The sequence below is a fragment of the Nomia melanderi genome, chromosome 10, assembly GCF_051020985.1.
Source record: "Nomia melanderi isolate GNS246 chromosome 10, iyNomMela1, whole genome shotgun sequence".
NCBI classification, from domain to species: domain Eukaryota; kingdom Metazoa; phylum Arthropoda; class Insecta; order Hymenoptera; family Halictidae; genus Nomia; species Nomia melanderi.
In genome coordinates this window covers 6318334-6333434 of record NC_135008.1, presented here as the reverse complement: position 1 = coordinate 6333434, position 15101 = coordinate 6318334, and the positions used below count along the sequence as shown (strand labels likewise).

Genomic DNA, 15101 nt, shown 5'->3' with positions numbered 1-15101 from the left:
TTTGAAAAAGGACAGCAAATAAAGGATACTACGAAACTGAAGTTCAAATTTTGTAGAGGATGGTGTTATACTCTACTTGTCTAATTAGGAATGCTACTCTAGTTGGTCCAGAGGCTGAGGTATACTACTCGTTTAGCTGAGAACCGACAGTACTGCACATTTTTCATAAAAACTGACCTTACTCTGTTACTTCGTCCACAAGAGAATCGCAGATGTCCACGACAATGATCTCTTTAACTTTTCGACTCGAAATCGTGTTCTAATTAAATCATTAGGATCGCACCCTTACGATTTTCTTGGCAAACCACGCAGTCGTGAACAGAATAATCTTCAGACTCGTCAAATTTAGCACGAAATTGTCCAGGATCAGACTCGACGTTGCAAAGCAAGGGGTTTAAATTACGTTCTACTTCGTTTCACCGGATCTCAATCCTACGTATCTAGCAGTTCGCAAACCTAGTACTTCCAGATAACGTCAACCGAGTGAGTCTTCGTACTCGCATCCGAACGGGACGCGAGGATCGTCTACGAACTTACTCGTCCGTTACGTAACGCGTCGAGAACGGTCACGACAGAACTTTCCAACTAGCCTAATACGAAAAAACAGTGGTCAGAGATGAAGAAGTTAGACGTCGAAGATGCTAAAAGATACTGAGAAGAGGGAGGGGGCAGACGGAGGGTCGCTAGGAGACGACAGTGAAGGAAGAAGAAGAAGCTAGTTCCACCCACGATGCATGCCGCAAGCGAAAACAAAAGTAGTAAAAAGCTACGATGAGCGAGGGGGATCAGCAACGCATACTACTCACCGTTCTTGATCTTGGTCGTGTCCGTGATGAAGGAAGCTAGTTGCATCTGTTCTTGCCACGTCGGCTTATGGAGGCTATCCGTGTCGCTGCCTGTAGCGTTTCCGCCGACTGGGTTAGCGAGAGTTAAGGAGGGAGGCGGGACCGGGGTGGTTCGGTTCAGGTTTCTCAAATAGTCTGGCGGGAAATTTTCTAGCTCGTCGCCGGCGCTACCGTAGCTGCGCAGGGTGTCCAGGTTATTCAGAGCGACGGCCGCCGAGTTACCGTAGGCGGCCGGCTCGTTGTTCGAACTGGGGGTATAGGAGGCGGGTCGGGGAGGGCATTGGGGAGGTTCTCTCTGCAAACAAAGAATCACACGAAAACCTTAAACTCAATGCACGCGTCACTCGCTGGATAAGGGGGCGGGAGATACGATGGTCGCAAACCAAGAAGAAACGGCACGGAAATGAACAAAAAAATAATAGACGAACTCTAGAGTCCTCTACTCACTGGCACTGGTAACGATTGAAATGATTAGAGGCATGCGTGTTTTAATCGTCGGTGCTGCTGGCAAAATAAAAACCAAAAAAGTATAACAAAGTCTACGTTGATCCTGATACCTGTATAACTTCCAAGTTGCTCAGCTTCGAACTTCGCTTGAATTCGTGCTCGTGCGGCCTGGCCGAGTTCAGGACGATCTGCTTCCTGGTCTCGTTGTTGATGTTGTTCGCCCTAGCCCTGGTGCGCTTCATACGGATCTTTCTGAACGCTACGAACAGGATGATCAAGAAGAGGTTCAGTACCACCGCGACCCCTATCCACATCAGCTGCTCCCAGGTGATGTTGAAGTGGCTGGATATGATTGGCGTCGAGTAAGCCGGGTTCCCGCAGTTCAGACCGGTCATATTCGGCGGACAGATGCATCTGTACGTGCCAATCTCGTTGACACAGGTGCCGCCGTTCGTACAGGGGTTCGCGTCGCATTCGTTCACGTCCGTCTCGCAACGATCACCGGTGAATCCTTGGCACTTGCATATCGGCCCGTTGTTGCCTTCCTCGCACACTCCGCCGTGTATGCACGGATTGGGGCTGCAGTATCTGCCGAACTCGCAGCGTTTGCCACTCAGACTCGGCCCGACGCATTCGCAGGTGTAGTCGCTACCTTCTGGCACGACCTTGCATCGTCCTCCGTAGAGGCACGGCGACGACGCGCAGGGATCGGTGTCAATTTCGCAAGCCTGACCCCTGAACCTACTGTGGCACTGGCATTCGTAAGTGTCGCCACCGGAATCCTTGCAAGTGCCACCGTTCTGGCAAGGTTGGGAGCCGCAGATTCCTGGCGGGAGTAGAACAGTGGCGGCGTCGCAGCTGAACTCCACATTGGCGAACCGTTTCAGGACGGCCACGCTGCTCGCGCCGCTCATGTGCAAAGGCACCGATACTCTGGCGATCCTGACGTCATCCATGCAGCCGATGAAACCTCGTTGAACATCCTCGAAGCCCAGGACCGTTGGATGTTGCCTGACTTCCGCGCCCAAGTACAAATCATCCGACTGGAGGTTCAAGATGTCGTTGTTGCCAGGAGCCGATCCGTGAGCCACGTGCTTCCCATCCACGGTCAACCTCGCGCTGTTACTTTCTCTCTCCAACTGGATCTCGTGCCACTGTCCATCGCTGACGTACACGCTACTTACCCGAACCAGACCCTCGCCGCTTCCCAGATCGAATCTGTATTGCACCACCCCGTTGACAACCTCGAGAATGTTGTAGTCCACTTTGCCAGCGGCGTACATAAGGTTCCCAGTCAATTGCACCGTTCTGATCCGCAGGGACAGGCTGAGGCGGTCTTCGATGGTCTGTCGAATCAAGGTTTTGTCGATCCTGTAACGAGCATAGCTCTTTCCGCTGAAGGATATCGAGTTCCTCGGGATGTAACAGGATTCGTCGTGGCATTTGGTGATGTCTATGTCGCAGGTGTGGCCGGCGAAACCTTCCGGGCACTGGCAAGAGTAGCCTTGAACGGAGGAGTCCGGCACGCAAACCTTGAACAGTGGACAAGGATCCCTGGCACACTCGTTGACTACCATCTCGCAGTGATTACCCGCGTAACCCTCTTTGCAGTTGCACTCCATCTTATGCTTGTGCCTAGGAGACACGAAGCTCATCACGTCGGTGGCTACGGGCGTGATCTGCGTCAGGTTGAGAATGATCTTGTCCTGACAGTCTCCGTAGACGCAGTAGCCCTTGTTGCACTTGAATCTAACGATCTCCTCGACCACGAGCTTCGTGGACCCTTCCAGTTCCTTGATATGTTGGTTCAAAGACTCGCGAATGTTCTCCGAAGGGAAGAATCCTGGAGACCCCATGCCGGTCCCGGGTTTCTTCACCGCGAACAGAAGGTCCAGATCGTTGTGCACTGCCTGGCGAATCGCTCTCGATTTAATCAGGTTCGCTTCGTCGGAGGATGCTTGAACGCTAATGATGACGATGTCCTTCGGTCTGCAGGACATAACGTGACGCACGGTTCTGAGGAAACCCTTCCGGTGGCTTAGGATGAAGTCTTCGGGACTGACTTCTCTGAATCGAATGATCACAGAGTTCTCTAGCATCTTCTCTGTCACTAGGTCCACGTTAACTTTCACCACGGAGAAGGAATGGAACTTGCCGTCGGTTACGCTGACGTTCATCCTGTATTCTCCGACGTCTAATCGAGGAAGCGCTACCAGGGTGCCGTCGATTTTGTCGATTTTGAAGAGGTCCATCGGTATAGGCGATGCTGGCACTAAACTGTACAGTAGCGAGTCGTATTGGTCCTGATCGGTCGCGTGGACTTTTCCGATTATACCGCCCGGATACTCGTCCATGTAGGAATTGATGACTATCTCGAGTGGCGTGATCACAGGTGGATATTGAGACTCCTCGATCACTTTGATCACCACCCACGCGTCGGAGTAGAGGGGCGGACTACCGTTGTCGAAGACGCGTATGTGTAACACGTATTTATCTTTCACCCGACTGTTGAATTTAGTGGCCGTGCGCAGCGTGCCGTCTTGCTCCAAGCGGAAAGCGTCGCCCTCGTTTCCGGATCGGAAGTCAAAGGTGTACGGATCGGCGTTTGGCTCGATGTCGGCATCGGTAACAACGAAATGCAGGACAGTGTGTCCCAAAGCTTTGTCCTCTTGCACCACCGCTGTGTAATTCGAGAGGGAGAACATCGGCGGGTTATCGTTGGCGTCCAAAACTTCGATGTTCACCATCACGAAGCTGGAGAGCATCGGTAGCCCGCTGTCGCGAGCATGGACTTCCAACACGTAGCTCGCGACCTGGAAAGAATAAAGTATGTTTATGTATTTTAGAATGTTCCCTCGAGAAGTTACTGCATAAATTGTCGCCTGTACTCACTTCCTCGCGATCCAATGGCGCGGCGACAATAATTTGCCCTGTCTTCTGATCGATCGAGAATTGCTTCTGCCTGTCGCCTCGTTCTATGAAGTACGAAACGTTTCCGTTCTCTTCGCTGTCCAAGTCATTTGCGAGTACCTGGAGCATTCATCGTAAACAGTCAAGGATTTTATAAAGGATCTGAACACGATTAATATCAAAATATTGCAAACGTGTTTTAAATTGCAATAATGATCTTCCAATGAAATCATAAAACTTCTTAATGTCGAAACAGGAAAACAAGGTCATGGGATAGAGACTAACCTGCGTAACTCTTTCACCAATCTTAGCGTCCTCTCTCACGGTAGCCCTGTACGAGACCTCGCTGAATATGGGCGCATTATCGTTACTATCGATCACAGTGATGTTCACCGTCGCGTGGTTACTCAAAGGCGGTATCCCGCCGTCCACCGCTTGAATGGTCAAAAAGTAATCCTTGGCGCGCTCGTAATCCAGCTGCTCGACGATGGTGATCACGCCTGTTCTAGCATCGATTTGGAACTTCTTGTGCTCGTTTCCGCCGATGATCGAGTAGTAAACGTCAGCGTTGACGCCGGTGTCCTTCGATGTAGCGAGGACCCTCGCAACTTCCGTGCCAACGGCGTATATCTCAGGCACTTTCGAGAAGTATACCTTCGAGGCGAATTCAGGCGGGTTGTCATTGATATCCTGCACGTTGACGATCAGCGTGGTCACGTTGATCAGCTGTGGCGTGCCTTGATCTAATGCTTGGATGGTCACGTTGTACATCGCCTTCGTTTCTCTGTCTAACGGTTTGCCGAGAGTGACAATGCCGCTGTCGGGCGCGATGAGGAAGTGGCCATCAGCGGAGTCAATGAACTCGTATCTGATCTTTCGATTAATGCCGATGTCATCGTCCGTGGCGTGCACCTTGGTTACCAAAGTGCCCACCTCGACGTCTTCCGGCAGCGTGGCGCTGTACGCGCGCATGGTGAATTTCGGCGCGTTATCATTCAGGTCGGAGATCAGGATCTCTAGCTGAGAGGAGCATTCCCAAGACGGCTTGTCTCTGTCTTGGACGTGGGCGGTCAGCGAGTACCTCGCTTGGGACTCGCGATCGAGCTGGCCAATGGTCTTCAGCACGCCTGTCTCCTTATCCAGCGAGAATTTGTCGTTGTTGTCACCGGTCAAATAGAAACGCAGCTTGGCGTTCGGCTCGTCGTCGTAATCGGTAGCTAACACGGTCAGAACATAGGTGCCAGGATGCGAGCCCTCGGAGAGGATGTCTCTGTAACGATATCTTAGGCAGTACGGCGGATTGTCGTTCACATCGAGCACCTGCACGGTAACCCTCGTTTTGAAGACGTATTTGCCGTCGGTGCCGACGATTACGAGCTCGTAGCGATCGATAGTCTCCCGGTCCAACGCTTTTGCCACGTACACCTCGCCGGTGGACCTAATCTGGAACTGCGATCTCGAGTCCCCGGAAGTTATATAGAATTCGATCGGCGTGTTCATGTCCGAATCCTTGTCGACCGTGACTAGTTTAACTACCACGGTGCCCGGAAGGGCGTCTTCGTTCACGGTGGCTTCGTAACGATCGTCGACGAACGCCGGAGCGTTGTCATTGTAGTCCTTCAGCTTCACGTGGACGGAAGCTCTGGCGAAATGCTTCGGAGTTCCGTTGTCTGTGGCTACCACCTGGAAGAGTGGAATGTGAAGGTAGATAAAATAGACTGTACAAGGAGAAACTGTTATTTCTGGATTTATCGACATCGTTTCTTTATTTCTGTATCATTTCTCACTACTTAGTTTGGAAGAATGTCGTCTATACATCATCGGGAAACGTTGAATATTTCTAGAGGGTTTCGATTGCAAAGGGTTCACGAGACAATTAACCCTTTGCACTCGAGAGGTGACTCACTTGACATACAGTAAAACTATAAAATTTGATATTTAATATTATACTTCGTATAATTCATCAATTTGAGAAATATTGAAATAAAATATCATTGTTCCTCGATGTACGTGTAATTTCTCTTCGAGCTAGTTTCACAAAGTGTCGTCTTTATCTCATCAGAAAATGTTGAAATGTATCTAGCGAAAAACAACAAAGGGTTAAAACATGTTTCGCTATTTACCTGGTACTTGTACTCCGGTTGTTTCTCTTTATCCAGCTGCACCAGTGTCGATATCCAGCCAGTGTACGCGTCCACCGTGAACACATTCGCTAGTTCCCCTATGTCGGAGCCGAACGAGTAACGAACCTCTCCGTTGCTCCCCAAGTCAACATCGTGCGCGATGATCTTCAGAATCGACGTTCCTTCCTCTATATTCTCCGCCAGACTGATGCTGTACGGGTTACTTTCGAATTGCGGGGAGTGATCGTTCTCGTCCAGCACCTGCAGTGATATCTCTGCCAGAGCTGTTAGCGGGGGGCTCGAATCGGTTTCAGCGAGGACGCCTATCAGATGATTATCTTTCAATTCCCGGTCCAGCGGTTTCGCCAATGTGATCTTGCCGTGGGAGTCGATGGTAAAAAGCGGCGAATCCTCGTCTCCGGAGACTATCCTGTAAGTCACCGTGGTGTTGGTCACGGTTCTGAGCCTCGTTATCGGCGTGCCGACCGGCGACGCCTCGGATATGAAGAATTTATCCTCTTTTCGCTCGAACAGCGGCGGGATGTCCTGAGGACCCATGATGTAGACGCTGAGTGGAACGTCCGCGTGATGAATGGTGGTTCCCTTGTCCTCCGCGCGGATGAACAACTCGAACAATTGATTTTCTGGAAAGTTCAAAGACAATCGTGTGGACAAGAGTTGCAGTGGACGTCAGCCTAGTGTTATCATTTGCAGTTGCTATTTACTAGTCACGGTAGTTCTCTTAGTTACAATCGCGTGTAGTTTCTAAGACATCCTGTACATTCAGTATCTCTACGATAGAAACTCGAAGATCCATCTACAATACTTGGAACACTTACCCCAAGGTACAGCGCTCTTCTGCAAGAACAGCGCGCCGGTGTCAGGATTGATTCCAAACAAAGTCTTCGTCTCCGAAGTCTGCGGCTCGTATATGGAGTACACGATCCTAGCGGCGTCGTCTTCGTCAGCATCCTGAGCTTTAACCTTCAGGAACGGGGTGTTCAAGCTCAAGTTCCCGTGTATGCTAGCTTTGTACTCCCTGATCAGGAAGATAGGCGAGTTGTCGTTCTCGTCCCCAACTTTAACCTTGACCATCACGAATCCCGATCTACCGCCGCCGTCGGTAGCCATCACGGGTATCTCGTACAGTTTCTGTTGCTCCCTGTCCAGCTTCTTCCTGGTGACGATCTCGCCGGTCACCCTGTTTATGTCGAAGATCTCTTTCATCATGTCGGAGGGTATGGTGTATATGACGGTGCCGTAGTCGCCGAAATCCTCGTCGGTCGCGATCACGCTGGTCACCAGCCTGCCGGGCAGCTGATTCTCCAGAACCGTGACCTCGACCACTGGATTAGGGAACTTGGGATTGTGCCTGTTGGCTGGCAGTATTTCGATCTTGACTCGCGTGAAGCTCGTGTACACGTTGTCGGTGACGGACACGTTCAGCATGCTGAGCTTCTTCTCGCCGAAGTTCTGCATATTGATCAGGGAGATGATGCCGGTCGACTGATCGATGTTGTACGTTTGCTGCTCGTTCCCGCCCACGATCGTGTACGTAAGCTTCTCGTCGACGTAATCTGGATCGCTGGCGGACACTACCGTCACGAACTGACCCCGTTCCGCGTGCTCGGACAGGGAACACGTGTACGACGGTTGCTCGAACTTGGGCGGGTTGTCGTTCATGTCGATGACAGTCACCCAGACGTGTGCGGTGCTCGCGAGGCTGGGCACGCCCCGGTCGATCGCGATCACCGTGAAGTGGTGGGACTCGTGCGCCTCGTGGTCCAACGATCTCTTCAAGAATATCACACCCTCCTCCGGGTCGATGTGGAACAGATCCGTGCTGCCCTCCGTGTCGTTTTGGATCGCGTAGCGCACCTGCTGGTTTATACCTGGACGGGGACAAAGTCGTTGCCTCGTAAAAAGGTACGGGTTCAGCGGAAAAAATCGTTGGCTTTTGAAGAGGAATGTTTCAGAATGTATTACGGACATATGTATTTAAACGATGCACGAGAATGAAAGGAGGACGCTCAGGCTGTTTGTACGATCGCAAATATTCGACGCGAGTTTCCGCGTTACAGGAAACACGTTTAATCTAAAATAAATACGCATGTTTTTTAAAAACTCGATGATTCGTTTGCAATAACATCGTATTTTACAATTGCTGAATAAACGATCGACCAAATGGAAACGCGTTCGCCGCGAATGCATTTTTGATGCATTTATAGAAAAATAGCAGTCCATTACGCTGCACGGGCGATGCTCTATATGTAAAAGAATAATTCCCGGCTCGTCAACTATGCAGTTACTAAAGGTTCATTTGAAATTCTGACAGGACTCTCAAAAATTCAACAAATGCGCAGCTGTTACAGATACACCGAAAATTCCTTAATAATGCACGACTACATTTGCTGCTTTCATTAATGCACAATATGTATTTTGGGCCGGGTTGCTTGAACCAGTCTGGACGTTCATTACGAAGGGGCCTGTCACGCTAATTACAATAACATTAATCTTCCTCGAGCACGTACGAACAGACGCGTGCTATTTACGGGTTCCCCGCTGTCTTACCATTAATTACAAATTGAAAGGGGGCCATCATGTAGAACCAACTTGGCACTTTTCTGTTCGGTAATTAAATCCCTTTTTTATTCCCCGGAATCTACGTCCGTCGTAATAACCGTAGCGCGATCGGCGATTTCACGTGCAACCCGAGAATCGAAGGAACACTTACCAGTGTCGTTGTCTTTGGCGCTAACTTTCAGTACAGAGGTGCCGAACGACGCCGCCTCTGACACCGAAACGTTGTACGAGTCCTGCGTGAACTCCGGCGGGCAGTCGTTCACGTCGAGCACGAGGATGCTGACCAGCACCTCGGCGTAAACGCCGGACACGCTGTCGGTCGCGCGCACCGTCAGCTCGTATTGCTTCTTCTGTTCATAATCCAGCTCATCCACCACATAGATTACACCTGATTTATTGAAGAGAAGATTGTAGACCCAAAGCACTCTATGCAGCGTAGCGTCCACAAAGCCGAGAAACTTTTCCGCTGTACCCCGTGTCACTGGGCACGCTCGCGACAATAGGCAACGAGACTCGATCGATCAAACCCCTACGAAGCATACGTTTTCACTGTCTAACCGGGACACCCTCGCGCGGCCCGCTTTCATCTGGACACGATTTTCACGCGGAGTTGCTCGGTTTCGCGGACACCAAGGGGACACTGGTGAATGCAAGTCACGTAGTAAACATATTTGCAAGAAGACGCTCGGACACCGCGAATGAATCTGCGAATGCTACCAGAGTATGTCTGCACCCTCGAACATGATCGTGCGGTATGCGGATTAACAGGTTGACTTGGGATTCATTTTTGCTCGCGATTGCTAGAACCGAGATCGTCCAAGTAGACGGAACGTCTTTCCATTCGTAATATTTTGGGACTGCTGGCAGCGGTATTTCAGACTATTGTTGACTCATTTATCGCGAAGTCTTTCGTATATTTTTTATTAGGAATACTTGACGAGCTTTCTAAATTCAAAGATCAACGGCCTAGAGTTTAGTGATGAATATTTTAATCTTCAATGGTAGATTATAATTGTGTAACTACGAAAATGTAAGGTTACTCTCAATTGCAGGCTCTAGCGATAAAACTTTGATCGATTCAAACAGAACAATCCCAAGAGGAAATCGACTACGAGGTGTCAAAGTCAACCTGCCAAAAGCAGCACAACTGCCTCTATTCATCTATTCGTAGCATCAAATCGCAATCCCACTTGAACATTATAAAGTACAGTCCATACACCTTTACAGTGCCCATCAATCTTTTTCGTACGAATCATTTCAGGCTTTTGAAACGTGATCCAGGCTCGACCATTCAAGTGAGAACGCAGCTTTACGCTACAGCTCGTTCGAAGTGCGGTTCTCCGTTCGTAACGGCGCGACTCAAGGTGCAGGCACGTCATGCGAACAGTGTGAAGCTACGAAAACCTCCGCAGGTGAGCAAACGAAAAAAAAAATAATGAAAAAAGTAAAAAAAATGTATTTATGTAAAAAAAAGAGGTGTGCCGACGATAAGGCATGTTCGAGACGCGTTTCGAGATAAATTACTTTGCGCCAAGAGCGGTTCCGAAGTAACGACATACTGCGTTTAAGCAACACTGTGCTCCAAGCCCGTTTTACACAGCTCTCCGTTGCTTCTATGAGATAATGAGACCGGTTCGAGTTACGGTCGGGGAGGGAAACGGTGAACAAAAGTAAGAGTATGATCGTGGAGCAAAGTGCACGACCAAAGCATTCCCTGCCCGGGAGAGGAGTGTCGGGGTTAACATGCCGTTAAAAGTTTCATTGTTATTAACGATCGGAGCACCGTGATTCGTTTCGTTTTCACAGGCTCGTGCGACGTGCTTGGTGATCGGCGGTTAGAGTTGTTAGAATCTCGATGAACCGGATGCGTGTGAGTGGGTGCGAAAAGCCACGCGTGGGAGCTGGAAGTGTCCCAAATCGTCCAGTTTCGGTTTGCATTCGAACAGCATGAAATCGAACACTCGATTTTCGGAGGTATCGTTACTCAAAGCTTGTCAACTTCTCGGTATAAGGGACGGCGATGCGAGATTAATGAAACAGGACGCAATTGAAATGCGGCGGCGCTTTCGGGTCGGCCGACAATTATTCATCTCGGTTCGCGGCACCTCGGCGATTCGCTTTTATTCGAGAATAAATTCAATTATCGGGCGATAGATTGTTTAAGGTATTCGCGACGGTTTGAGACGGCAATCGGTATCGGCGCTAATGATAAACGCGGCGGCGCGCTTTAATAAAAGACGAAAGCCTCGAATAATTGTTGGCCGGGACGACGCCCGGCGAAAACCAAGAAAATTATTCAAGAATTAAGGAGGCTTTCGGAGGAAACTTCAATTTCATTAATTACCCGGCTCCGACGCGCGCGCAGACGTACCGCCGCTAATTCCAATTAAATTCTCGTGGCAACGTTTCCAGTCATCGTATTATTCGCGGGATAAAGCGGCGCTGATGTTAACAAGGCTTGAATAACGATCGTTATTTCGCCTGGGATCCCACATTCGCACTAACTTATTCTGTTATTCGTGCAACGGCCCGCGGGCTCGGTTTTATCCCAGGGATTAGCGACAGCCGGAGACGCGAATCTGATCGTGGCGGACGGGTGCGAGACGGTTCGGCTGTTAAACTTCGAGTCGTGCATGACAACGAGAAATGAAGAAGAAGAAGAAGAAGAAGAAGAAGATAAAAACAGAGAAAGAAGAAGAAAAGAAAAAATAGAACCCAGACAGCAGTGCAGTAGCAGTGTGGTGACGGTGCGACACAGCAGACGGATAGAACTAGTATGTTTTATACTCACAAGGACCATTGTTACTGTCGGGGGCTGCGAAACAGGGAGATACAACAAAACTTTAATTTCTAGTTCAAATCAGATAAGCATTTTGTAAAAGAATAAATTATAGGGGGGGGGGGGGCTGGGAGAGACAGGTGAAGAGAGGAGGACCGACGTCTACTGGTTCACTTTTCGATAGTAGGCGAAATATCGTTGAACGTAATTATATACGTACACGAGCAACGGTGTTTTATTATTCGAACAATTATTATCCGACCCTGGAAAAGGTACTCGCGATCGATCGTCGCTGAACCAATTCGTCGGTGTATCGTAGATCCGCAGCATTGTGTTACGTGCGACACATTCCAACATCCCCATTTTGCTACTGTCTCACCACTACACCGTTTACTTGATTAGAGAATTTAGTCACCGAATACCATGGTACAGGGAAAACCGATAATCATTCGTCGGAATGGAATGCGCTTCGGCGCGTGGTTAACCCGGCAGCGTGAAAAAGTCACTTGTCAGTCCCGCGGCCGAGCGAAAATCTTCGGCGGGAGGGGACGCTCGGCTCGGGACTGGATGCAGCAACCCTTCGATCGCGCGTGGCCAAATGTAACACACGTTCGTGACACTACCGGCGAAACGTGTGGCGAGTATTCCTCTTTTGGAAAGAGAAGCACGGGTTCGGGATAGATCTGCTCTGTATTTGAAACGTAGAATATCCCCGTTGTTCCCAACGACGGGAACGAATAAAAGGAACTTTTCAAGGGAGGAATATAAAAGAATACGTTTTTGGTAGGTGAGAATGGGAATACTGATTTTCTGGTAAATTCTCTACGAGGCGTTGCGAGAAAACAATTTGGTATCTTTGAAATAAGGGATTTATAGTTTCCGATAGTTCCAAAAGATTTCAAGTTGCTATTACAGTTCTTCGGTAACCAGTTCGAGGATATTGTACCTTCGAGCAATCCATCCTGTACGAACGTTCAAGAACGACAACGCGAAGTCGCAGAATGTAAAGAAACAAAAAGGAGGAAAAAGGGATATTCTCGACCTGGGAAACTCGTTAGCCTTTTCCAAACGTTTCGACGCGCGCGTCGCTGAGGGCTGCGCCGTTTCGACCGCGGCGGAAGGGATTCTAGAACCGTGCGTTTAATTCGATTCGCCGGTTTCGACGTTCGATTTTTAAGCGGCGCGAGCGACGAACGTTTCCGGCGAACACTCACCTGTGTTGAAGTCGAGGGCGAACTCCTCGAAATCGTTCCCCTTCGTGATGCTGTATATGAGTTTCCGATTCAGGGGTGACTCAGCTTGTATGGACAGAGCGAGCGGCGAGTGCACCTCGATACTTTCCAGCACGCTGTCTGTGTAAAATTGCTTGTCGAACACCGGCATCGAGCGATCTATCACCTTCACGTTCACCGGCACCTCGATCGAGCAAGGTGTAATGCCTGAAATAATGTTCAAAGCTCGTCGAATATCGCTCGGACCGGGTCCGGCCATGGATCAGCCGGGATCGATGCACTTACCGCCGTCGTACGCGGCGATCGTCAACTGATACTCCCGGTTATGGCCCTCCAGGTTCTGCTTCAGCGAGATCTCGCCAGTTTTCCGGCTGACTTTGAACAATTCCCCGTGACCCTTCTTCAATTCGTACCGGACCTCGCCGTTGTCGCCGCTGTCCATGTCTATCGCGTGCACCTGTATCAGGCAGAAGCGAAAGTGCCATTTTTTTAATTGGACTCTGATATAGATTCTATTCTTGAGATTCATAGGAAAGAGAAATGAATCAGAAATTAGATAGATTGTCTGTTAACCACTGCATTTCGAGTCTTTCGAGTTCCTTTAACAGGTAGCCAAAGGAATCTTGAACGTTTCATCCTATCGCTTGTTCTTTGGTACTAAAGACAAATAGGAATAATCATTAACCGCTTGCCTTACAATATGCGAGACTCGTGGCGAAGGTTTAAAACGGAATTTAACAAACATTACTCGATTCCTTTGATTTAAAATTAAATATTATTCTCCCCTTATGAATTATTATACTCTAGAGCAAACATAGATATAATATAATCAGAATGTTTCTCTTGTTCTCAACGAATTAGTAACGAGAAAGTTGGTGTATCGATCATAATGTAAACAGAAATCATAGGTCGGGGGTTAATTATTCGGCATGAAAATTGTTAAGTTATCTAGTCACCCAGCTACCAAACATTTCTATTCGACACGAATCATTTTACATATTGCAATTGTTTCGAGGACGAAGCGCCGGTCATAGGTGACCGTAGTAGTTAATCTTTACTGCCGCGATGGAATATGCAAAGTCTACTCGCCTTGGTAATAACGTCGCCCTTCTGAGCATTGACGGAGACGACCGCGTAGTATGGTAGATTGACGAACATCGGGCAATTGTCGTTGATGTCCTGTATGGTGACGTTGACGATCACGTGCGCCACCCTCGGCTTCTCCCTGTCCGGCATCTGGCTCTTCGCCTCCACGATCAGCTCGTAATGGTCGCAAACTTCACGGTCGAATCTAATCCCGGTAGTGCGGATCGCGCCGGACGTCGATCCAATTACAAACATGTCCGTCGGGTTCAGTATACTGAAGACAATGTGCTCGTTCAGCGCGCTACCGAGAACGTTCACGACCGCGACGGTCGTGATCCTCGTCGAGTTCTCCGGGATCGTTCCCTCGTAGACGTCCTTCTGGAACACCAGCCCGGAATTCTCTGACTTCTCGACCATCACGTTCACCTGGGCGACGCTCGAGTACTTCCCGTCGGAGACACGGACCCGCAGGAGGTAACTTTTCTTCATGCGTTCCGGGTTATAAACCGTGATGACGCCGGTCTGGCCGTCTATGTCGAAAGTGTGTCCCTTGTTCCCGTCGATAATATCATACCTGCGGAGAAAAGGATCCTGAAGAAAAGGGGTGGAACCGGGACGGAGGACACGCTACGCGCCCGACACCATTAACTGGATCTTTTATCGTCCGTGGAAGTGCATTTCGCAGGATACAATTACACGGTCGATTTGTAAAATAAATTTCAACAACGGACGGCCGTGTATAGACTCGGCCGGTTATAATTTGATACGTTCATGAGCTTCCCGGTTCCAATATTCTATTAAATCCAACGAATCCTCTAAATGACAGATTACAAAAACGAAACCAAAAAGTGGCCATTCAGCTCTTAAGCGTAATGACGAATTTTATAACCTGAAATTACAGCCCCTATAGAAAAAATTTCATTTCCTTCGCGAGGAGTGCAAGGACTACGGTTGTCCCAAATACGTGACGTCGCTAGCGAGCGTATTAATGCTGAACGGGATGCATCGTGTGTACGCGCGAGAAATATTCGTTGAGGGAAACCATTGATATTAATATAGACGCCGCTAATTCCATCGTGTCTCGAACGGTCGACGT

At 49.2% G+C, this 15101-nt stretch overlaps 1 protein-coding gene across 10 annotated transcripts in view; it reads right to left on the bottom strand.

The window, feature by feature from the left end:
- The window catches only part of kug (FAT atypical cadherin kugelei), a 424350-nt gene that overhangs the window by 5559 nt on the left and 403690 nt on the right, over positions 1-15101 (bottom strand). For 8 of the 10 annotated variants that reach the window (XM_076371210.1, XM_076371212.1, XM_076371216.1 and 5 more), the window contains 11 exons: positions 14009-14579; positions 13205-13376; positions 12902-13126; positions 11700-11723; positions 9060-9296; positions 7165-8217; positions 6326-6969; positions 4488-5885; positions 4185-4322; positions 1403-4105; positions 807-1140 (listed from right to left, as the gene is read on the bottom strand). In XM_076371210.1, coding sequence (XP_076227325.1) covers positions 807-1140; positions 1403-4105; positions 4185-4322; positions 4488-5885; positions 6326-6969; positions 7165-8217; positions 9060-9296; positions 11700-11723; positions 12902-13126; positions 13205-13376; positions 14009-14579 — 7499 coding nt within the window. The remainder of the gene's footprint in view (positions 1-806; positions 1141-1402; positions 4106-4184; positions 4323-4487; positions 5886-6325; positions 6970-7164; positions 8218-9059; positions 9297-11699; positions 11724-12901; positions 13127-13204; positions 13377-14008; positions 14580-15101) is intronic. The other 2 variants (XM_076371213.1, XM_076371215.1) reach the window with 1 other exon arrangement.